At 37.4% G+C, this 23050-nt stretch overlaps 2 protein-coding genes across 2 annotated transcripts in view; both read right to left on the bottom strand.

The window, feature by feature from the left end:
* Positions 1 to 62: 62 nt before the first annotated feature.
* Positions 63 to 17106, bottom strand: PWP2 (PWP2 small subunit processome component). Its single transcript, XM_083821332.1, has 21 exons — positions 16952 to 17106; positions 16739 to 16851; positions 16298 to 16392; positions 15860 to 15959; positions 14717 to 14860; positions 14055 to 14190; positions 13322 to 13539; positions 11955 to 12098; positions 11256 to 11326; positions 10562 to 10698; positions 9465 to 9613; positions 8678 to 8825; positions 7305 to 7455; positions 6736 to 6916; positions 5677 to 5824; positions 4444 to 4552; positions 3931 to 3996; positions 3364 to 3582; positions 2204 to 2354; positions 1156 to 1230; positions 63 to 976 (listed from the first exon to the last, which is right to left on the bottom strand). Exons 1-21 carry the CDS (start codon positions 16967 to 16969, stop codon positions 820 to 822), a joined length of 2730 nt encoding a protein of 909 aa, XP_083677458.1. The 5' UTR covers positions 16970 to 17106; the 3' UTR covers positions 63 to 819.
* A 213-nt stretch (positions 17107 to 17319) lies between these two features.
* TRAPPC10 (trafficking protein particle complex subunit 10) overlaps positions 17320 to 23050 on the bottom strand; it is a 42212-nt gene continuing 36481 nt past the window's right edge. Inside the window, exons 20-23 of the mRNA XM_083821331.1 lie at positions 22624 to 22794; positions 21387 to 21564; positions 20197 to 20391; positions 17320 to 19376 (exon numbers count right to left, since the gene is read on the bottom strand). Coding sequence (XP_083677457.1) covers positions 19138 to 19376; positions 20197 to 20391; positions 21387 to 21564; positions 22624 to 22794 — 783 coding nt within the window. The 3' untranslated portion in view covers positions 17320 to 19137. The remainder of the gene's footprint in view (positions 19377 to 20196; positions 20392 to 21386; positions 21565 to 22623; positions 22795 to 23050) is intronic.

Genomic DNA, 23050 nt, shown 5'->3' with positions numbered 1-23050 from the left:
AGAACCTCAACGTCATTATTCCTGTGCCAATTCACAAAGACAAAGAAAACTGAAGTTCCAGATTATGTTAATAAACTTTTATATATTAAAAAAAAAAAGACAAGAAAGGGCTTTTATGAGAAACATTTGTAACATTCTCTTATAGTTTAAGTTACAATGAGTTGGCAATTTCCAACCAGTTTTACTACAGTATAACAGATTATTAATTAAACCCCTGCAGAAGTTGTGCAGCACAGTAACTTTGTTCCCATAATCATTGTTAGGGATATACCACTTATCCTTATTCTTGGAACTGCATCAGTTTTGGAAGTTACAGAAACAAGAAAAATGGGTACGCTTACTCCTAACACAGTGGTCCAACAACATGACATGCATGTATTAAAACCAATTTGAAAAAAAAAAATCTAACAAGTTGCGAGCAATATGTAGCCTTCCAGTTAAAAATGATATAAAAACATGGTTAAGAAAGTCCACCTCAAAGTATGACAAGACTTTATTACAAATAATGCATGATCTTTGATCTATATACAATGTGTTTTTAAATAAAGAAATCATTTCTTGTTACCTGAAACCAGGAACAATAAAAAACTGAATCAATGCTGTCAAGCAAATCATTGGTGTTATGGCCAAAGGCTACACAAAGTATACCATGGATGGCATTTTATCCCAAATTTTCCCCATTACTGTAACTCACACATAACTCCATTCACACTGTTTAAAAAGAGTTAAATTATGCCACTATGAGGGCCACTCAGTCTCAGTGAATACCACTGCATAAATCCACTTTGTCTTAGGTTTTCTCCCTCCCATGAAGAGTCACTAGGAACTCAAACTGTCTTTATGAACTTCTTGCATAAGATAATCACTGTCAGACTCCGACTCTTCTTCATCTACTGATGTTTCTGCCAGACGTTTCATGCCTCGCTGTTGTGAAATGGCCAGTGCATATTTAATATTGTAGATATTCCATTCACAGCTGTAAAAATAAACAGGAACATGTTAGAAACAAGATTCCATTTTTCTCCTAAAGTATACCTCTAAAGAAGACATGTTTGAAAGAAGACAGTCTTGAAACTTCTAATACTGAACTATCATCCTGCAGATTACTCCACACTACAGGATTTGGTTTAAGCTGTTAAATATAACAATACGTACAGCTTGGAAACATCTTCAAAATGTCGCTGGATACTTTTCTGAAGGAACTGTATCACAGGTAGCAGCTTCTGTGACCTTAAAGGGAGAAAATACACAACTTGCAGTGCGATCTATATTTCCATGGGGCAACCTCTAACTGTTCTATATTCTCAAAATTTTAACAAGCATGCACGTTACCCTAAAATGTTTGTATTTAAAAGTAAACATGAAACAAACAAAAGCTTTTTGCTTTTGATTGTGCCGATGATTATACTCAATAAAATTTATTGCCGATTTTTTTTTCTAATGTCCAGCTGCAACATGAAGAAATAGTTGTGCTTCCTGTAATGACCACAGTTTCTTCCAAGTACTACATTACTTTCCAAAGAACTAAGAGTTTGTTTTAAACGCTCTGCTTCTACAGACACAAAAGCATAAAGTTTGCCCTCATCATTTCAATCACTCAACCAGTACCGATGCTGAGGCAAAGACAGAGTTACACAGTGCACCGTTATTTTAACCCGCAGGACTCTGTCTCAGATGACTCCCTACCTCTCACTTGCTATCAAACCCCTCATTTGCCTAATTTTGTTTCAAGATGTCCATAAACTCTGTAGTAAAGGTAGGCTGAACATAATTCACAGGACAGGCCCAGACGGTTGTGAAGAATTATGTAGGAAGGCAAAGCATAAACAAGCCACTGTGCATGCTATAATCACAAGCTAAGTCTACAAAATGCAGTCAGTACCTGCTCATTATCTTTCAGTTATATTTAACACATATAATAGTTTAAAAACACAGTTCACAAGTTTGTACTAACACTCTTCAAATCTTTATGCATGTACAGGCTAAGAAAGCTATGGGAAGTTTTACCTTCAATGTTTGAAAAACGTAATTTACCCTTACAAACCCTATCACGCATTCCAAATCTCACATACGCTGGTTGGTAAAGTAGTTTCAAATATCGTGTACGCATCTATCCAGAATGCTAGTAATTGTCAATGGAAAGTCCTAAACTGACAGGTATTTTAAAATGCTTGTCAGCTTTTTGACTTTCACAAGAGCTCACCTTGTTTTTAATTTCTGTCCATGCAGCATGAGCAACTTATGAGCCCAAATAAGATAGAACTCTAAGTGACAAGATATCTCGAAGGCAGAGGCCAGGAACTCCAGCACCTTCTCCACGTACAGATCTGGGAGTGATGAGCAGACAACCTCAACTGTGCAAATAGGAAAACAAAAAGCAAACAAAACAAAATACGTATGCACATTAGTGTTGAATTACTATTTAGAATAACATGAAAGAGACTAGAAGAAAGAATAAGGAGAAGAGAGCAATGTCTGGGCAACTATTTGATATTTAATATCGTATTTCAGGGCACAGCCTCTCAGGAAGCACGTTTCTCCTCTTTTGGCCTTCCAACCGTTATTGTATTTAAAAGAAAGAAATCAGTTAACCTAAAATCTGTTTGGTTTGCATGAACACAATCCTCGATGATGTGCATATTTACATTAGTTTATGCTTTTCTTTTATCATTGTGCACCTCTACATCTGGCTCTGCCTTCTAACACCCTGTTAGGCACTTTAAGACAGGAAAAATATCCTCCCTTGGCGTCCTCTCTTCCAAAGACTGAACAAATGCAGCTCTCCCAGCTTCCCCTTAGCTGTCATATACTCCAACCCTCTAGTAACTTTCCAAGCCCTCCACTCGATGCTCCAGAACATCAATATCAGTCTTGTACCAGAATGCTCAGAACTGGACACCGTAATGGTCTCACAGAAGAGACCAATCACTTCCCTCAAGATGCTGACTACTTTATAGTCCAGTATCCCGTTGACCATCTTCATCACAGAGGCATACTTGCTAAGCCCCTCTAACATCAAGCACATTCTGAGAAGTGTCATCCAAAAATGTTACGTGAATTTGGACCTGATCACATTCCATGTTCAAAATTCACTAGGTGACCATGCAGTAGATTGGTAAAACTGTAACATCAGTTAACACCAAAAGTTTTTTTTTTTTTTTTTTTTTTTTTTTTTTTTTACAAAAGATCATCCTTTCCTCTCTCACTGTCTTCAGCTACAGTAAAAAGACTCAAGTCCTTGAATATTTTAACTTTTTTATTTCCTCCTCAGAGCTGAACTTTGCCTTTTACACTTCACCTTATTTGGCTTACACATCTCTGCTAACAATTAGCTCAGTCAAATTTCATGGAAGACCCACTTACCTTCATCACTAGGTACAGCCTCTATAACCTCTTGAATTAACTTCTTTTCATTCAGCTTGAGGGCCATGATGATAGCCATAGCGTATTCCTTCTGATGCAGTGTTTTGCGTATATTGCTGGGTGTGACATCAATATCTAGCTCAAAAGGATCAAAAATCAGCCCAGAGTCCAGTGAATAGATAAGAAGACCCTCTGTGGTGGTGGCTGCCCAGCTTCGCCCTAGAAAAGAAGAAACAGTTTTTAAGAACAAAGCTGAGTCTTCTAGGATGGAAGCACAAGAGTAATGACAAAGAAATGACTCTTCACTGCTTACAAGATGTAAGACAGAAAATAGTGCAATGAACTCATCAGCAATGACAATGCTTGTGAAAAATACCAGCTGAAAGCAGTATGTGCTTAAGTTTGCCAATTACCCACTCCACAAGAGACTGGACTACCAACCCATCAACACCGCGTAGTATCTGGAGAGACCATCTCCAAAGGCATTTGCACTTCATTATTACTCCTCCGTTGTTCTACTATTTTGCTTGTTTTATATGGAAGAAAAAATTCATCATCAATACTCACCTGTAGGAGAGAATCGCAGGCAAGTCACTCTTATTTCTGGTTTAAAGCGTCGATAACTCATGTCACCTACAAGAAAAGTTGAAAAGTGGTTTAATACATCCACCAAATGTTCATGGTCTACCTATTCACTCTAACTGTGCTGTTATCACTACGCCAAAAAATCTGAAACATGTCAAAACTTGGCATCGTTAAAAGACATGGAAAGTAACAGACAGTACTTGTCCAGGAGATCTTAGGGCCAAAATAAGCTAAATGAAGTAGTGGGACTGAATTTTGCTGTGATTAGAGATCAGAGGAAAATCAAGCAACTGGAAAATAAAAGTGGTCCTCATGGGTTCCACATTCAGCAGAATCTGGAATTCTTGTGTAACAGGTCTCTGTAGCCACAGACCATTCAAATAAACCAAAAAAGTGAGCTGGACAATTCAAAGCCTTCACAGCTGGTATCTACGCTGGTCAAACGCTTTGATCCACACGAGACCAGTAACAAGACAGCAAGGCCAAAAGCCATACCTCTTTTTACTCCAGGAAGAGGAATAGCAACACCATCTTCGTCTCCAGCCCCTTCATCAATCAGAGCCATGCTGCCAAATTCAGTCATTTTTCTCCGATCCAAGTATTCCTGGAAAAACACAGAAGTTCCATTCACTGCACTCGATCTCCTCTCAAACACCTGTCAACACTAACAATGCTCCATAATATTCAGGAATCATTTAGTGATTATTTCTTTGCAATTTATTCCAAAATTTCTTTGTAATTTCTTCCAAAGTCATGGAGAAAAGTGATCATTTCACAATAGCAGGCCAACCACAGATAAGAATCAGGCTGCTTCATTCTTATGGCCTCACAATAACAAAACTCGGTTCAGAATGTGGCTTGACGTTACTAAATACTGTTCTACGTAAGAGGGGCACCACTTCCTCGAATGCAGTCCTGCTTTTCCTCCCCTTCAGCTTCCATAATCTTATTGTGCTAATATTAATGGCCACGTAGTCAGCCAGCTATAAAAATTATGCTTTTGAATGCCTCCCACCCCCAATTTTTAAACACCTTCCCCTCCAAGATTCTTTTCCAGCTGTTTCACTCCTGGTACCCTTTTAAACTATGCTGGCACAATAAAGGTCAGCAGAGAAATGTAGGCTGTTTCACAAACCATTGTTGTCAAAAAACATGTTTGTACCACAGTCAAATATAACCTGACACGAACACCAGAGCATTCATCATTCTTCCAGGTAAGGAGATGTTAGCAAGTCTTACTGGAATTTTTTTTCTTCCAATGTTTTTCATTATTCATTTTAAAGGAACTTATTTTTGAGTTTGGCACTGTTCGGAAACAGCATCTGTAAAATGCAGTGATATCTCCCTGCGTCTGCTGTCAACTCCTTCATTTCTTTGCCAACACAAGCAACTGACCCATGGGGAAAGTGAGCTTAGCACAAAATATCAGTCACTTTAATTTTCGTATTATCTCATTAATTTTAAGGTAACTGCCAGTTGACTTAATTATGCTTAAAAATTCTGCACATTTAATACAGACACACTGCAGTCTGGCAAGGTTTTAGTTAAAATTAAGGAATTATTTTTGTTTTCTAAGAAATAACTTCTTACAGACCTCTGCACAAAACAAAGAAAATGAACCCATAATTAACAAAATATTCATGAATAGCATTTAAATTAGGTGTCACACCAAAAATCCAAGTTTTTGGGGGGAGGGACGGGGGGAGACTGGCTCCTATAATCACATACCTCCATTGCATCTAAAGATAAGTTGCATGAGATCTCAAATTTTTTCATAAGAATCTGTTCTTTCACGTTATATATGCAGACAAATTTTGATAATCCACCTGCCAGAATAGACTGACCATCTGCTGAGTAACACAGAGTAGTAAAAGATCTGGTAAAGAAAAAGAGAAAGTAGTTAATTTTATTGCCACATCTGAGCCAAAAGACGAGTACAGTGTCAAGACAGAAAAGAAATAATTTCATTGAAAAAGTGGAATCTTCATTCACATATCATTAACATATAAAACCATTTTACTACAACCAACTACTTTTGGTACTTTACAATATATGAACAAAAACCAATTTAAAACTCCAACGACTTTTTGAAATACTTCCATAACTTTTTACGCACAGTTGCAAATCAACAAATGAGCACTTAGTTGGACCTTGTGTAACACTAAGGATGGTGTAAGAGAGGGGAAAAAATGTCATGGCATGTTTTAAAGAGAAGGTGGTTGTGCTCATCACCAAAAAATATGTTGTTTTGTGTAGGTGGGCACCAGGGGAAAAAGAGAAGAATGAAATACCAGACTTCTACGTTAGACTTTCTGACAGCATCTAAATTCAACTTGCCTTTAAAAATTACTTTATGTACTTAGTAACCTGTAATATACCCACAGCTTATTTACATTTATTTTTTAAAAAGTATCAGTTTCTACACACTGATAGTTACATACTAATATTTACAAATTGAGATATCCACTTAAAATGACCTATCACATTTGTCAAATGAGTAACTGTCATGAGAATCTTAATACTATGCAAGCAATGCAAGCTTGTAACTGATGAAAAAGAACAGATGATCAGAATGATAGTGTTATCAGTAGGTTGACATGACAAAAGATAAAAAGGGTCCGCCCAGATGTCAACACACGTAGTCTTTTAAATCCCAATGTCAGAATCAAAATATTTGAATGGCAGATGCAATCTGAAATCTTCATGTAAAAAACAACTGGAAGAAAATAGCCCAAAAGCAAAAGCCAGTGTGACACCCTCTTTTCAACTGCTGTCTCAATTACTTACTTCCCCTTGGCTGATTGTTTGGCAGTTATTTTATCAAGCTCCTTCCTTCCCATCTGGAGATCATGTCTTCCCTCAATCGAGCCAACTTGCACTGCATTTTCGTGATCCCAAAATGTTATCTGTCCATTCAGAGAAGCAACTGCAAGCTCCTTGCCATCAGGACGGAAGGCAACAACAAGAACTGCAAAAAATTTAATTAATGGTTAAAAGTACAGTTGGATACTTTTTCTAGAGAAAAAGACTATGTTTTTCCTGGAGAAAAAAAAAAAAAACACCCTATATTTTTCTAGTGTTTCATCAGCTACCAGAAAAAGATAAAGATTAACAAGTGTGACAGCACTTCTTCTCTGAACAAAATACAAATGTTTAGCTAATTATAAAGCTAGAGCTGGTTATATATAAGACAGATTCCTTGCACTGTTAACAGTGCTATAGAGAACTATCTAAACTTTTTGTTTTCATTAGTAAGAAAAACATCTGTCTGTATTTGACACTTTCTGTTTTTCATTCAGTCGTTGTATCATTTCTGATAATATTTTATATTTGATATAAGACGAAATAAAAATTACCGTCTGAGTTCAACATTAGTGTCTCCTTAGTTCTCCAGCTGTCCAACATATCCCATAACTTGACTGTTTTATCCCAAGAGGCGCTCGCTAGAACACACTTCACCGGGTTAAAGGACAAACTGCTGATGGGGCCCTCATGACCTGCTAAAACCTAATAAAAGAAAAGATAACATAGAATTAGGTAAGAGAAACCGAAGTTCATATAGTTTGTAATCAACAAACTCTAAATGTAGCAATTAAACTATGCCTAAGTTGTCCACGCATACTCGCAGTAAATTTTGGACATGTGGAATGATACATTACAGATTGTGTGGAATGATACATTACATTCTCAACTTTTTATTTTCAGAAGTTAAAAAACTGAATTCACTGCAGTGCTACCACTGCATAGGCATCTATAACCACTCTTATTACACACATTGTCTGTAGAGAGACTAAGACATAGGAGACATAGGGAGCTTTTTTTTTTCCCTTTCTTATCAGAAGGAGAGCAACTGTGAAAAAACAAGTCATTGAACTGAGAATTCAAGATGTCCTTCAACTGAAAACGTTTAAGAAAACACACTAACAAAAGCTGTGAATAAGAGTAATACAATTTTTTCAAGCATGAAGCTCCTACTCGTCTCAGCACAAATCATGCAAAGGAACTAAACCCAAAACTCTGAAAATCCACTCAAGTATATGCAGAGATAGCATCAATGCTCTGTATTCACCACCTGCACCAAATTAACGTAAAAATTGCTGAGTTCATCTACTTGGCCATCAGACATACCTTAATGCTTAAGAACTGAAAACAGCAAATGACAGTGTCCCTCTCTATTATTTAATAATTTAATTGTACTCTGCAGAGAATATATTTAAAACTATCAGCAAAACAACAGAGATTTAAATTGATAAGTTTTCTCAACCTCCACATTAAATACCTATACAAAAAATCATGTCTCTACTCTGCACCAGGGAAACTGTCTGTGGAATCTGCACTGATCTTAGGATAGCACCTACAATTTCTTCATTTCTACAAAACATGTAGAAAAGAACATCTCTAAACAACTAGTAGAGTAATGAGACACTGTTACTGTGTCATAGCACTGCAGCAATACCTCAGCAATACTTGTGTTACTTCAGCACCTAGAAAGAGCTCATGACTCAAAACTTTGGAAAACTATTTCCCACAGAAATACAGGATAAGTTCAATGAAATAAATCAAAAGTTTCTGTAAAACAGCGTTCCTTTGCTCCATTTCTTAAATACAAACACAAAACTCTTCATTAAAGTGTATTAAAGCCCTCCAACTAATCGCAAAGTTACTTAGTATCACCACGAAGTATCTTATCTGTGTTAACTTCAAGTACTCCAACATTGTGAGTCCTTACATCTAACAACCTCCCACTCTGCATGGACCAGATGTATATTTCAAAGGAATCCTGGGAACCAGCTGACACAATCTCACCACTGGAGTCCACGGCTAAACAAGAGAACTGACTTGGTCGTGGAGAAGTAAAGGTACGGAAATTACGGTATCTGTTGTAAAAATGAAAATAAATTGCAAAAAAAACATTTCAGGTAGATTTAAACACACATTTTATACATTCCTATTTTTTAACACGTAAAATGAAATTCTTTTTAAGTCTTTTAAGCAATCTACATTAAAAAAATTATATAAAATGACATGCGACACCACAGCATGCTTCCAAGACTCAAAAAACTACTACTAATTCTGCAGAAATAACAGCCCAAAATACTCAAAACAGAAGAGCTGTCTTCTTTTACACAGGGTATGTCTATTCAGATAACACAGGCTTGTTTACACATCCAGTCATGCACACAGTTGTATTCTAACGGCTCAACCACTGTAACTATGGCAAACATTGTTAGACAGGTGCCTTCCTCCTGTTTGAACAGTAAAGGCAAAGAATGATCTTACTGGATTTCCAGCTTCTCTGAGTAAAGTTCTTCCAGAATTCTGTTCATAAGAACTGGATGGAATGGCAGGATTCCTAGTTACTATCCGAGTCTGAATCAAAGGCTGAACCAAGAATCAATACAGCAACATTCACATTTGTGCAACCTGATCTTGAAACCAGCAATCGGTAGTTTCCTGCATTTTGGGATGTGAGGGATGAAGACTAAATGATAAACAAAAGCTTTATGATAAGTTACCTGTGCAGATCAAAGGCCCGCACTGTTCCATCCAGGGAAGCGCTCAAAATGACATAGCCACTGGAAGTAAAAGTTACAGCAGTTACGCCGCTGGTATGGTCTGTAAAAGTGACGAAACAAAAGCTGCTTGAAGTGTTCCACACTTTCACCTGCAAGAGAGATGAGAGAAGCCTTCCTAAAATCTCTATCCTTGGTTCAGTAAGAAAGGATTAGACAGTAGAAGAGTAAAGAAAAGTTAGCCCTACAACTCTGCAGTAGCATAAGCGACTTTCAATCCAGTTGGTAGGAATTCTATGCAAGTGAGGCAAACAGCACCACAGCTTATCATTAGACCCTTAAAGGCAAATATACAACAAGGAAATCTAAGTGGAGACAGTGAAAACATTTTTGAAACAAAGTTAATTTTAAATGAAAACTAGCAAGTGGCAGGTCTCTTTTTTCCTGTCAAAGCTCCTGATTGTGACAAGATACTATCTTTGTCACATTTATGTTTTTGGGATTAATCTTCAAAATCCCATGTAATTTTGGGCTTAATCTACAAAATGTCCTTCAAAAAAAGTACTTGTATCTTGTACACCTAGCCTTCCATTTCAATACTATGAGGTCATTTTTCTTTTAAATAGCAAGCTTCTCCAACTGGGCATTGCAGAAGAAGCTGTTCAGAAATTGCACTTTTGTAAGTAAGTTGAAGTAAATTTCCCATTAAAATCAATTAATAAAAGGGCATGAATTTGGGTGACTGAAAATTCATTCATCTCCATGTATCACGGAACTACCACAAACGGATGTAAATTAACATTTGATTAATTTGATCTTTTTCTCTTACTGCAACTGTATTAAAAAAGAGCTGCTAAAATGCATAAGTGATGCAATCTGCAGAGGATACCAATAATAACACATCAAAATATATATGCTGTGCAGAGGAAAATCAAAACATAAAATAAGGTTGTATTTTTTTCTCCTTGCCTTTTTTTTTTTTTTAAGAAAAAAATATGTACCAGTTATGGTAACAGAGCTTTCCACATCGTAAGAGCTTGAATTTCCATTCTATCTTTTTAAAACTTAAAATCATATTTCAATACTACTGTCAGACTTACTTTTCCATCCTCCCCTCCAGTTACTATGTATTGTCCATCTGGAGAATATGCCAACGAAACCATGCTGTTGAAATGGCCCTGCTGCTTCAGCACATAGGACTCACTTTGCCATTCCCATACCAGGAGCTGACCCAAACCTGTAGATAAGTAAGAATTAACCAGAATTATGAATCCAATGATGGGAACCTGCAATTGCAAGCCAAAAATCACATACTTGCATCGAACAACTGAAGAAAGAAGAAAAAAAAAGTTGATGCAAACAGGTTTCATTATGCACGTATCAGTCCTAATACAAGTCATTTTCATTTTAAAAGTTCAAGGTTACTTGGCTTAACATCCTCAGTACTACAACCACAATGCTATTAACTTGCTTTTGGTAATAAACAGATAGATGCATGCTGATAAACAGCCAAAAGTCTGAAATATGCTAGGATGGAACTCTGTCTTCATGTTTACGTCGTTTGTTCATTTTGCATTTTTCATCTTTGATACTGTAGTTATCCCTGAATCATAAGAACTCTGTGAGGACAACTTGATTAGGGATACGTGCTTTACATGCCAGACACTATGGAGATGAGACTATAAATTATTAGCAAAATTTTAACATTTGGATTCAAGGACAGGCAGACTTTGGACTTGTATGCCCACGACGTTCCTCATTTTCCATGACCACAGACCAAAAAAATTTACAAACCTGAACATCCGAAGGCAATCCAGTCACCAGTACAGTTGATAGAAATAGAAGCTATCCTTTGATCTGAAATACTAAAGAAAATTATCCATTATTTGCATTTTCGAGCCGTATGTGATAAAACTTCAAATCTGAGAAACCATAGTTTATTTTTTCTGTTCAGGCATGATCTTTGATTACTGAATTTTCTGTATCCCTGTAACATCAAAAGTATCATATAAGCTCTCTCTTTCATTATACTAGATGACATTAAATGGGCAATATTGCCTTATTTGTAATAAAGACAGAATATCAATATCCCAAACAAATACATACTTGGTAGTAACAGAGTAAAACTCTGAATTCAAGAAAGTAAACCTGTTTTTTTGTTTGTTTGAATTTTTTTTTTGTACACAGAAATAACGCATTCTTTAGCTAGCATCATACAGCAATGGAAAAATATTGTTATTTTTCAAATTAGAGACAATTTATAGATAATTTTCAATATGCAGAACTTTCTTCTTTTCCAGGTATCAGCTGTATTTGCTATGAAGATCCTTCTGCTCTGATACTCCTCCTTCACTACTAAAGACAGTGTTTTCTCAAACAAAGAAAAAAACAAAGAACCACACCAAACCAAAAACAAACAAACAAACAAAACACAACAGACCTTATTCCCAAACCGAGTCAACCAACCACCCACCGCAACCCCGTACACCTCACCTCAAGGAATGGATTAGATTGAAATCTGGAAGCTCGTGGAGGTGAAAGACTCCAGAAGCAAACCCAGTGACCAAGAGGTGTGTTTTCTTGTGATAAGCTGCAGATGTCAGGTTATTAAAATCTCCCTCTTTATTGAAAAAATACCTGGGCATCAAAGAGATAAGAGAAGCAAACTGAACGCAAAATAAAAGTATGATGTTATAGTTGCATTTCAATATAGGTCAAGTATTTTGAAAATATCCTACAATAAAACTCAAAAGGACTATTTCTGGAATTTTTTAATAGTATATAAATATATGCGTATAAATGTACTTTAGATAGCTTGTAAAAAGCTAATTCTCTTCCTTTCCTTTTTCTGAATGTTCACAACCGCTACAGTAATCTTGTAAGAAGTGACACCACAATGATACCACATGCAATAAAAGAGAACATTAACATCAAAGGAAATGCACTGTGCATTTGTTTCTGAACATCACATGCAGCTTTCAAGAAGTAAGTGACTATCCTTCTATATGTGAGCCTCTTACAGAGGCAACAGTCATAAATGCTGTATGCCTAATGAAGAAGGTTTTCTAAGTTTCTTTGTAGCTGTAGCTCTTACTGGACTTAAACTGGTAAGCACCACATAATGGTCAAATAAAAGAGCATCTGAACTTTAACAGTTGTATATTCCAAATTCCTTCGCTGCTTGGAAACGATGTTCACAGAGGCTAATTCCAACGCAGGGTGGGGTAGGGTACTTTCCTTTACAGTCAGAGAGACTGAGAGGAGAAGCCTGATGCCAGGTGCACCCAGATTTCCCTTTCCAGAATCCCCTCTCCCCCTCACTCCATTGTCATTGACTAGGGATTGCCTATGAACATAATCGTTCTTCCAGCAAAGCTAAATGCTACAGCTATCTTCAGACTGAATTTTTCTTTTTAAAACACATCTCAATTGATGTGGATAGACAGGGAGACACTTCAGAAAGGCATCTCTAGGTAGTTCACCAAAAAGGCTGATGAGCTCTCATTACCAGCTATATTTACCAAACATTTCTGTCACCTCTAGACTTAGCTAGAGGATACCGTACTGATCTCATTACCCTTTTTTTTTTCTGCATTTCAAACAATAAAGCATACACCATAAGTCAGTATTGCTTACATTAACAAAATAATACTGACCTGTTATTCCGAAGGTATTGCCTTTCATGCAGTCAAGGTAAGACAAATGGACGTTCTACCGAAACTATTTATTGTGGGATTTACAGTAAATTTCTAAATCCTGAGCAGAGTTTTACATTACTTGGATTTGAATAAACGGAGAAAAAGCCCAACGTGGCAGACGCCCACAAAAACTCTGTCTTTGGAAAACTGAAAATCACTTACTTTGCAATACGTGAATATTTAACTTTCTCTCTAATCTCCTGTTCATTTGGATGGGCTTTTCCATGAATTTCTTCACCCTTAGATTCCTCAAGAAACTCTTCATCTTCTTTTATTTTGTTCTTTTTCCTAGCTTCTTTAGGAGGCATGGGCTTCAAACCATCAAGCTCTGTATCACACTGCCACACACAGAGAGCTCCATCCTGGCTAACTGTGTACAGCTAGAATACAAACACAGAAACATATGATTATTATGTAACAGATGTTTTTAAATCTGCTGCCCTGTTAGAATGACTACAGAACTACAGAAGGGATAACGAGTCTGCACTCCATTACTGGAATTATATTTTACTTAGCCCTCTAGCAATCCAGATGATTAGGTTTGGAAAATTCAGTTGTCCTGAGAAAGTAGCAATTTACTCTACACTGCCTTCAGAATATTTTTGAAAAGACCAGAGGCAATTTTATTACCAGTTGGAGTTACAGCTGATTATTCTTTTCATATTTAAAATTGTAATTTCTGGGAGGAGCAATTTTAAATAACTTACTCTCCTTTTACCATTTACTTCCTGAAACATTCAAGGAATTGTAAATTCATAGCTGATGAGCTGAAACGCTACCCACATATTTTAAAAATTCTGATATCAAAAAAGTCAGCATCCTTATCTACAGCTAAGACTTTACCTCAGCTTTTTTAATATTAAAATTCAAGAATGTAGCGTCATTATGTACATACATCTAGACTGTTCTCTTCAAAAAAGCAGGCTACTATTACATCCTTATGCCCTCCGAGTGAATAATAGATCAGGTTTGCCCATCGCTCTGCTCCAAACACCCACGTAGACATGTCCTTGCTTCCCACTGCAAAACATCTACAAAAGAAAAGGCAATTTGAGTTAAGAACACTGGTTTGCCAGACTCATCACTGGGTGGGGAACATTCTGCATGGGAAGACAACAGTCACCACCTAAACAGCAATTTTACATACAAGGGTTGCTAACTTAAGTTAAGCTAACTTAAGTTAGTAACTCTAGCAAAGGTATATGGGATTAAATATATTCAGAAAGTCAGCCATACTTGCAAGATCTGTTTCTTTTATGGATAACTTGGCATTTTCAACAAGAATGAATTGCTGTTCCCTTATACATGTCTATTTCATACTTTCTATTCTGCCTAGCTACAGTGTTTATAGTTATATATATATATAGTTATAGTTATATATAACTATATATAACTATATATATATAGTTTATAGTTATATATATATATAGTATTCAATTAAAGTATAAACAAATTTTTAAAGCCAGTAAATACTTTAGAGCAAAGAAAGTAGACTGTAACATGCATACAATGTTAACAATGCAAGCAGACGTACAGTGCTTCAGTTTAACAACTCACTTGGAATCATCAGTCCAGTCAATACAAGTTGTTTCATCATATGGACCATAATACGTTTTGTCCAGAACAAATGCATTAAATTCTCGTTTCTTCCCAGGAGCATGGTACATAAGAGCAACATTGTCTTTTGTAATCACAAATTTCCTGTCATATAGGGGAAAAAAAAAAAAGCAGAATCGCACACAAAGCTGTTAAAATAAATGATTTTTCAGTACAGACTGCAATAAAACAAAACACTGTAATGTTAAAAGGTTTCTGTGTTACTGAAGTGATAAATATAGAGTACATCAGAATCAAAACCAAAAAAAATTATTTCCAGGTAGCTATTATCCCTCAACTTCAAGAGCAAGTGTATTAAAGAGACAGAGAACCTTTGGAAAAATCAATCAGGTTGAATAATGAAACTTTTATTCATTTGTTTTTATACAGGAAGGTAAAGTTCAAACATCCAAAATAAGATATTCTATTTCAACCTCTCTTCACCTCCATACATTGGTCACTTTCACAAACACAATGCATCTGCATCCCTGTCATACATATCCTTTAATGTAGCCCTGTAGCCAGTGTAACAGTCAGAACCGTGACCCCAACTTCCAAGCAAAAACTCATTCACAATCACGTTAAGTTAATCAAACTGAGAAATGGCACCAGAAGGGAAGCCTGTACTTATTCCTCTCTCCCTTCTGACGACTCTCACATTCATGTCACACTTTGGCTCGGTGACCATAGAGTTAAAACGAGATATGAAAAAAAGCATTATGTTACCAAAGGAAACAACAAACCCAAGTCAGCATCAGAACTGCACCAAGAGTGCCCTCGTGTGACTCTGCAGCACTGACTGTTTCCCACGTGGGCTCTTTAACTCTCCCTATAATATGGAAGGACAGCAAGATTCATAGAGAATTTTCTGTTGCTAAAAGTTCCACCATAGACAACATCTGTGATGGGCACCTTTCCGAGCTTTGGTTTTCCTCTTCTTTTCCCAGCTCAACTTTACTGATCAAGTGGTCCTGCTACAGCTCAAAATCTCTTCTATGTTAACTAGTAAATATCATTTCCTGATTGGTCAGAATGTTTTAACAATTACAAGTACTTTATGGAATAATTCTGCTATTTTGTTTTAAGTACACGCATTTTACTTACTTGCCATCAGGAGAAAAGGAGACACTGTGCACTGGCTTGTGAAAATGGAAGTGATGTATCACAGATTTACCGACCAAACTGACAAGCAAGGCAGCTCCCTCTGTGAGGGCAGAAAAAGAAAGAACATTGAAATTATTCAATCCTCAAAGAAAACATAACCCTAGAGAGCTTAGGGTTTTTTCCTATTAAAAAAAAGTACTTGAGAAACTTTTCAAGACAGCGTGTACAATGATGTATAAAGAAATATGAAATTAAAATTGCTAGTTAATTTTAAAAATGCTAAGTTCTGTAAACGAAGTTACCTTCTGCCAAAATTCTAACTTAATTTTTAAACCAGAGCACTTCTAATTTGTTTTTAGGTCGAATGCATGTTTTTCTCTTCAGGGGGTATTTTTACTTCATTCTTTTATGAAAGAAATAACTTGTTTGCGCAATTACCTTCATCAACCAGTATGGCAAGGCTTCCATCTGGAGAAAGCCCCACACACACAATGTTGTGCCGTGTAGCCAATGGGAGCGTTTCACATTTATTACTGCAATAAAATGACAAAACAGCAAATTGAGTGCAAGAATGGGGAAATGTCAGTCATTACTGGTATCAATGAGAGATGGTTTGATGCCTGCATTAGAGCCGCTGAAGCAACTTTGGTGCAAACCCCTCCAGATTTTAATTAGCTGCTGTAATTACTCGATAGACACCAAGGATGCAAGAAAGGCTCCTGACCAGAATCCCAGTTTAACAAGTACCAACCCCACTCTGCCCTACAGGAAAAGGCAGATGACATTCTAGGCCGCGTTGTATGTAAGAGACAGGACAAGGCCGAGGAAAGCTAAGCTCCTAAACCGGAGGCAAACCGCTTGCTGCCGGGGCTGGCTCACTTCTTCAGGTCGAAGAGGGAGATCCTGTTCCCGACGGGGCTGACGAGGCCGCTGCCATCGCGGGTGAAGCTGAGGTTGCCGCGGCGGTACACAGTGCCCAGCAGGCCGGAGAACTGCGAGGAGGGGAGAAGGAAGAAGCCGAAGAGGGGATCGGTTAGAGCCGAGGAACAGAGCAGCCTGAGAGAGGGGAGGGCAGCCGCTGCGGGCACTCACCCTGTAGGCGAACTTCATGGCGGCGGCCCCACGCGAGCTCCGCGTGTAATGGCCGGCGGCCCGCGCATGCGGCTGGAGGGGCGGGCGGGCGGCAACATGGAGGCGGGCCCGCAGCCCGCGCCTCCCTTTCCTCCTCCCGCTGTCCCCGTCAGCGACCACAGCCCCGGCGCTGCACGGTGGAGAGGAAGCCGCTCGAGTATGGCTTTCTCGCGTGTAAACGCAAGCTGGCAGCAGGCTGCCTGAACCCCACAAAGCAGCTCTGCCCGTGCCTGACGCAAGGCTCGCGAATCCCCCCTTATTTATTTAACTATTTTTTCGTAGCTTTGGCTAAACTAAAAGGAGGCACAGCAGCAGAGAAGGTGGACTTCTTTTTAAAACATGTATATTTAGAACTGTAACGCTTACAATTTCATTAAACAATCTTAGTACAATGTGTTTAATCTAACAGTATATTACAGAACAATGTGAAAAATGATTTAATAGCAAACCATGAAAATGGAATTAATTATAATACCTGCAGTGTCAAAGTCACTAACTTGTTACCTTTTCCAGTCAAAGAATCCCAGCAGTCATTCACACTAAATGATGCTTTGGGTTTTATCCAGAATAAAAGGGTATGATTTCCACAGAGAAAGGGCATTCCTTCACAGAAAGAAGATGCATAACAATAACATTTTCAGCTAGCAGGTCTACCTTATACATCTATTTAGACATTGTTTTAAAAAAAAAAATAGGCCGACGCAGGGTGCTTATACATTCTTCAACTTAATTGCAATTTCTTTTGGAAAGAGGGTTTTTCTTCCTCTTTATAATTTTGCAAAACCTGAGTTTAGAACAAACAAAAAGTCGCCTAATGAGCAGTTCCTCTTTATTATTATTATTTTTTAATTATGTTTCGCTTTACTGACAAATATTTGATATGGGACAGTTTTCCTCTGTGGAGTCTGTTCACAATGCACCATTATAGAACTGCAAGTAGAAAAGGTCATTCTCACGTTAAATGCACAAGTTTCAATATCAGAAGCAGGACATCAGAAGGAGTTGTAATTTTTCCAGTCACAGGTGAAATTTGCAACATTCACAAAAATTACACTTTCTTTTTTAAACACTTTTTGTATTTACACTTCAAGATATAAATAATGAAATTCTTTAAGTTACACGTTTTAACTTTGCTTCACAATTATTCTACATCTGCAAGCTTTCCTATATCAAACCAACCTCTTTCTTCCCTCATGAATGCAGAAGTCTGGCCTCTGATCAGTAATAATTACACTAAGCCTTCGTGATGAAAGGTTGACTGTTCAAGTATCACATCATACTGAAATTTTTGCCCCAATTTAAAAATTGGTGCAGAAAACCAAGCCACTTAGAAATGCTAATAAAAGAAATTAATCTGGGAACTCAATAAGCCAAATAATTTATTATTAAATTCTATCAGTATCTTTCTTTGGTAAGAACTATGCAAGAGGATGTCCCACCTCCCACCCCCCAAAAAAATAAAATCATATAATATGTGACATCACAGTGTCTACTCTGTGAAGGAGAAAGCCTCAAAAAATTAAGGAATTTTGTTCAGTTAAGATTGTTTATAGCAGTAGCTCTTCCATGCATTTAAGTACGCAAACGATGGAAGTTTAATATAAGATTGCAATGACAGGAATTAACAATGAGAAAAGAGAAGAAAAAAAACAGAAAACCAACTATTAAGTCAATGAACAAGTTGTGGTATGCTTTGTTGTACTTCTGGCACGTGTGGAAAAGCCTGTAAATTACATAAAAATCCAAGATTTGGATAATTGTGTCATCCAACCCTAAATTCTAAAATATGTAGGAAGCATGAAACAAAGCTATCAGCTGCTAGACAAAAATAAAAAAGTGGTCCAAATATTTGGATTTTTTGTTTTTGTTGCCCTGTATTGAGATGCAGAATGTGACTGAAGGGAGAAAACCCAATAGCTTACACAAAACATACTGAAGTGGCAATATAAACTAGCTGACACAAGCTTCACTGTACATTTAAATTGATACAATTGTCTGGTGCTTCCATGGCCAGTAAATGTTGAGTGCCATAGGTCTTCTTAGCGTTAAAATGTTGCAACAAAGACTAATCAGGTCATAATCCTTTAAAGTGCTTTCATATCCAGTTTCTAATGGTTTTTGTTTTTCCTTGTTTTCATACCAGGTTGTCACGTGATATTGACTTCCAGAACATGGTCGTCCTTGCTGGGAATGACAAGTATTTGCATACCCGTGCTGCAGTTGAAGACCTGACCAGATGAAAAAGATTGCAGACGGGGCATTGGCAAACCTTTGTGTTCCCCGCTAGCTGCAGAATGCAAGCTGCCTCTGCTTCTTATGCTGCTGCTGTCAGCTTGATCATCCACATTCTTGTCCACAGATAGGTTATCATTTTCAATCCAGCTATCTGTTTAAAACAAAAACCCACAATTTCATTCTATTAAGTGATTAAATAACTCAAAATTATTCCAGAGCTCAGACACATGGTCAGCTTACCACATGTCAAGTTACTGAACTTCTCTGCTGAGGTAAGAGTACACACTTTTGGCTAGCAGCAGACTCAACAGTATGAATTATGTTGCTTTACAAAAAAAATGTAAGTAGCATTACCTCACATTTGTCACAGGCGAGAAGAGAACACACTGGCAGTTCCTGTAGCTCTGCTGACATATGGTAAATTGCTTGCACGAATGAGTTCTAACTACAGCTCTGGGGCTACTCAGCAGTACAAACAAAGTACAAACAAAGACTCGAGCAGCAAAGACTGCTGTAATTTAAACTCTTGATCTAATCTGGTTTACATGCCACACATTTTCAGCACTTCTATTTCCTACTTAGTCCTTACAAAAATTGGGTTAAGCTTTCAAAGCTAATGAAGATGCAGTAGATGTGTAGTAAATAGACAACCCTCTAATCTCGAGCTTTCATTATCAAATGCATTTTCACTTGACTATAAACTGATAACTAATTTGCACAGTAATATTTAAAGGAAGTAAGAAAAGAACGCATTTGTTATTTCTCCTTAAAGAATACAGTTGGAACCTGAATTAAAAGTTCCTGTTAGAGCAGCATCTTATAAGTTTCAAATCAGAACTGTGAATGAAGGTAAGTAAGAACAACACCTAAGGCTACTTGCTCAATACACTTCCTTGCTTTCCTCTTTACTCATGAACATAGAAGAAACAGAACCATTTCTGTAAGTAGCCATGTATTCAAGATAACTTTACCAGCATCAAGTTGCATGGAGTGAGCAGAATGATGAGGGAGGTATTTAAATAATCTGACATCAGGAAAGGGTAGATATCCAGCGAACAGTGGCATCACTTCCATGTGGACCTTGTGAGTTGCTCGAGCTGCTACAGGCATAGATATCACTCCAGAACTTTTTCCACAGACTGCCCAGTTACTACTGTTGTCAACAACTGCAAAAATAAAAGAGAAAACACTACAAAGATCATCTCTGAAAAAAAACAGAGAATCCTTAATATAATTTAGAGCACTTTAAAGTCAGTATTTTTGTAATACCTAAAAAACTCACAGGCTTGTGTGTGAGAAGAGCTGTGCACAGTAAGAAAACAGCCCTATGCCAAAAGGACCATAGTTGGGCCTCAAACAACTATCTATCCAGTTTGAGCAACATTTAATTTGTCTTCAGGTGGAATATAAAAAGGAAAACAAAATATTCTCAGTGTCTTGGTGTTGGCTGTGTTAATTTTCTTCATAGTAGCTCAGATGGTGCTATGTTCTTGGATTTGTGATTGTAGTAGAGTTGATAACACACCAATGTTTTAGGTGTTGGTGAGCAGTGCTCGCAAAGAGTCAAGGGCTCTTCTGCCTCTCACGCTGCCCTGACAGTGAGGAGGCTGGGGGCACACGAGAAGCTGGGAGGGGACACAGCCAGGACAGCTGACCCAGACTGACTGAAGGGATGTCGCATGCCACATGGTGTCATGCTCAGCAATAAAAGGTGGGGGAAAAGAAAGAAGTTGGGGAGCATATTCAGAGTTGTGCCATGGTTACCTGGGAAGATGAGCGACATATGATGAAGTCCTGCTTTCCTAAACCTCTATATACAGATGGCACGTAATGAACAAATTCCTTATTTTGTTTTGCTTATGTGTGCAGTTTTTGCTTTACTTATTAAACTGTCTTTATTTCAGACCATGAGCATTCTCACTTTTCCCTTTCTGATTCTCTCCCCAGTTCCGCTGTGGGGGAAGTGAGCACACAGCTGTGTGGTACTCAACTGCCTACCAGGGTTAAACCACAACACTCAGCCTAATTAAATGAAAACTGCTTCACACAGGGGAGCCATGCTTACACTACCAGAATATATGTCATAGAAGCTCTAGCAGATTACATTATTGAAACAAAACTACTGGAGAATTTTGTCAATATGCCTAAAAAATATTCTTACCTTCATACATAAGTTTTGTTGTGCAATATCCATCTGATTCTGTTAATGCTTCATCTCTGTCAACCTCTGAGAGGTCAACAAGACGGGTGATGGACACCTCTAACGAGCAGAGTGAGCCTGTTTTACAATACTCTGTCCCCAACGGTGGAAAAATCTCAGTTTTCACATGGTACAATGTCTGTAAGGAAAAAAAAAAAATTGTTATCAAGCAAAAAAAGGCATTTTACATGTATTTAAACACACCTGGACAATTGAAGCAGTCTGAACTTTGCATTTAACATCCATGTTCTATTACATCTCCTTAATGCAAGATTCAGTTATAAGTAATCCTCACTTCATTATATTGCTAAGTAAACCCAAATTTGATTCAAACTATTTTTGATACCAGCAGCAAGTACACAAAAAAAACACTGCTTAATACATTCATTTCCCTTAAAAAAGATCCAGGGAAGGATGTTGATACAAGCGCCAAAAATGTTAGTGACATGTTGGTAGGTAAACAAATACCTTGTTCCTCGGTGCCAGTTTGTCATAAGCAAGTAGGAAACATAGCAATGCTAAAAACAGACCAAAGGATTTAACCCAATGAAAGACTTCTCATTTTGCTAGTTTTTACCCAAACATCAAACAGGGTAACAGGAGAGTGAATTTAGAGATGAGATTAAATAACGTTGATAGAATTCCTTTAATGGGAAGTCATACCTGGCCTAAGCTTCCTAGCTGATCAAAGGAGTAAGAAGTTTGTCCATAAGGGAAAAGAAGAAACATTTAAGATAATGGCCTAGCAAACCCTAAATATTTCATTAGAGGAGCTCATCTCAAGTGATACAAAAACAATTCAGATGCTTACAATAGCAAAGATCTTTGAAAATGGCTATTTGTTTTAGAGAAGGCTGTCTGAAGTCACCAGGGAAAAAGTAGCTCAGCAGTCTAGGGACATTCTCCATAGCACAAGCCCAGAGAGGGGAAAACAAAAACACAGAATAACACCAAAACAAGGAACAAGATCAGAGAAACTCACACAAGTATTGCTCTCCCCCTATCCCGTTTTCCAGGGGTAAACACATGGTTTTACCTTCTCTTCAGTTTTGCAGTTCAACTACCTAGCTTTCCAATGGCTCTACGTAGGTATCGATCTCATTGTGTAAAGGGAAGTTTTAAAACATATTTCTTGACTTACCTTTGTATATATTAGGAAACCATATTCAGTTAATATGATATACTTACAAGTACTTACAAAAAAATTTTCCACTTGGAACTCGTAAGTGAACGGCTTCAGGGTAAGAGACTGTTTTTCAGAGGTAGCTGGACAAAAGCTGACTGAAAACAGGCACTGCAAGGAGAGAGGGAGCTCTTTTGTCCACTTCAATTCCCATACAAAGAATATTGATTGCTTACTATATATGACCTGCAAGAAAAATTGTTTATAGTATTAGCTCTTTCCTTCCTCTGAGAAAGAAATGGAAATACACGTGCACATACACACATTTGTATGTTCTGGCATTAATACAGATTAAAAAAACAAGGTTACCTGGTTAGTGTACAGTAAAACAGGAAAAATACGCAACCAAAATAAGTACTAATGAAATCTTTTAATTATATGTGCATTATTAAAAGCAGAGAAACATTTCACTGTCAGAATCAGTGTTTCAAGAGGGAACACT

Source organism: Anser anser, assembly GCF_964211835.1.
Source record: "Anser anser genome assembly, chromosome: 1".
NCBI classification, from domain to species: Eukaryota; Metazoa; Chordata; class Aves; order Anseriformes; family Anatidae; genus Anser; species Anser anser.
Note: the sequence above shows the minus strand (reverse complement) of the source record. Positions and strands in the feature narration are given on the sequence as shown.

What these genes read in the sequence shown, in the direction of transcription:
- PWP2 (XM_083821332.1), bottom strand. An exon ending in CTGGAGGGGAGGATGGAAAA is followed by an intron (nt 9,614 to 10,561) that starts GTAAGTCTGACA and finishes TCTCTCTTGCAG; the next exon opens with GTGAAAGTGTGGAACACTTC. An exon ending in CGGGCCTTTGATCTGCACAG is followed by an intron (nt 8,826 to 9,464) that starts GTAACTTATCAT and finishes TTTTTACAACAG; the next exon opens with ATACCGTAATTTCCGTACCT.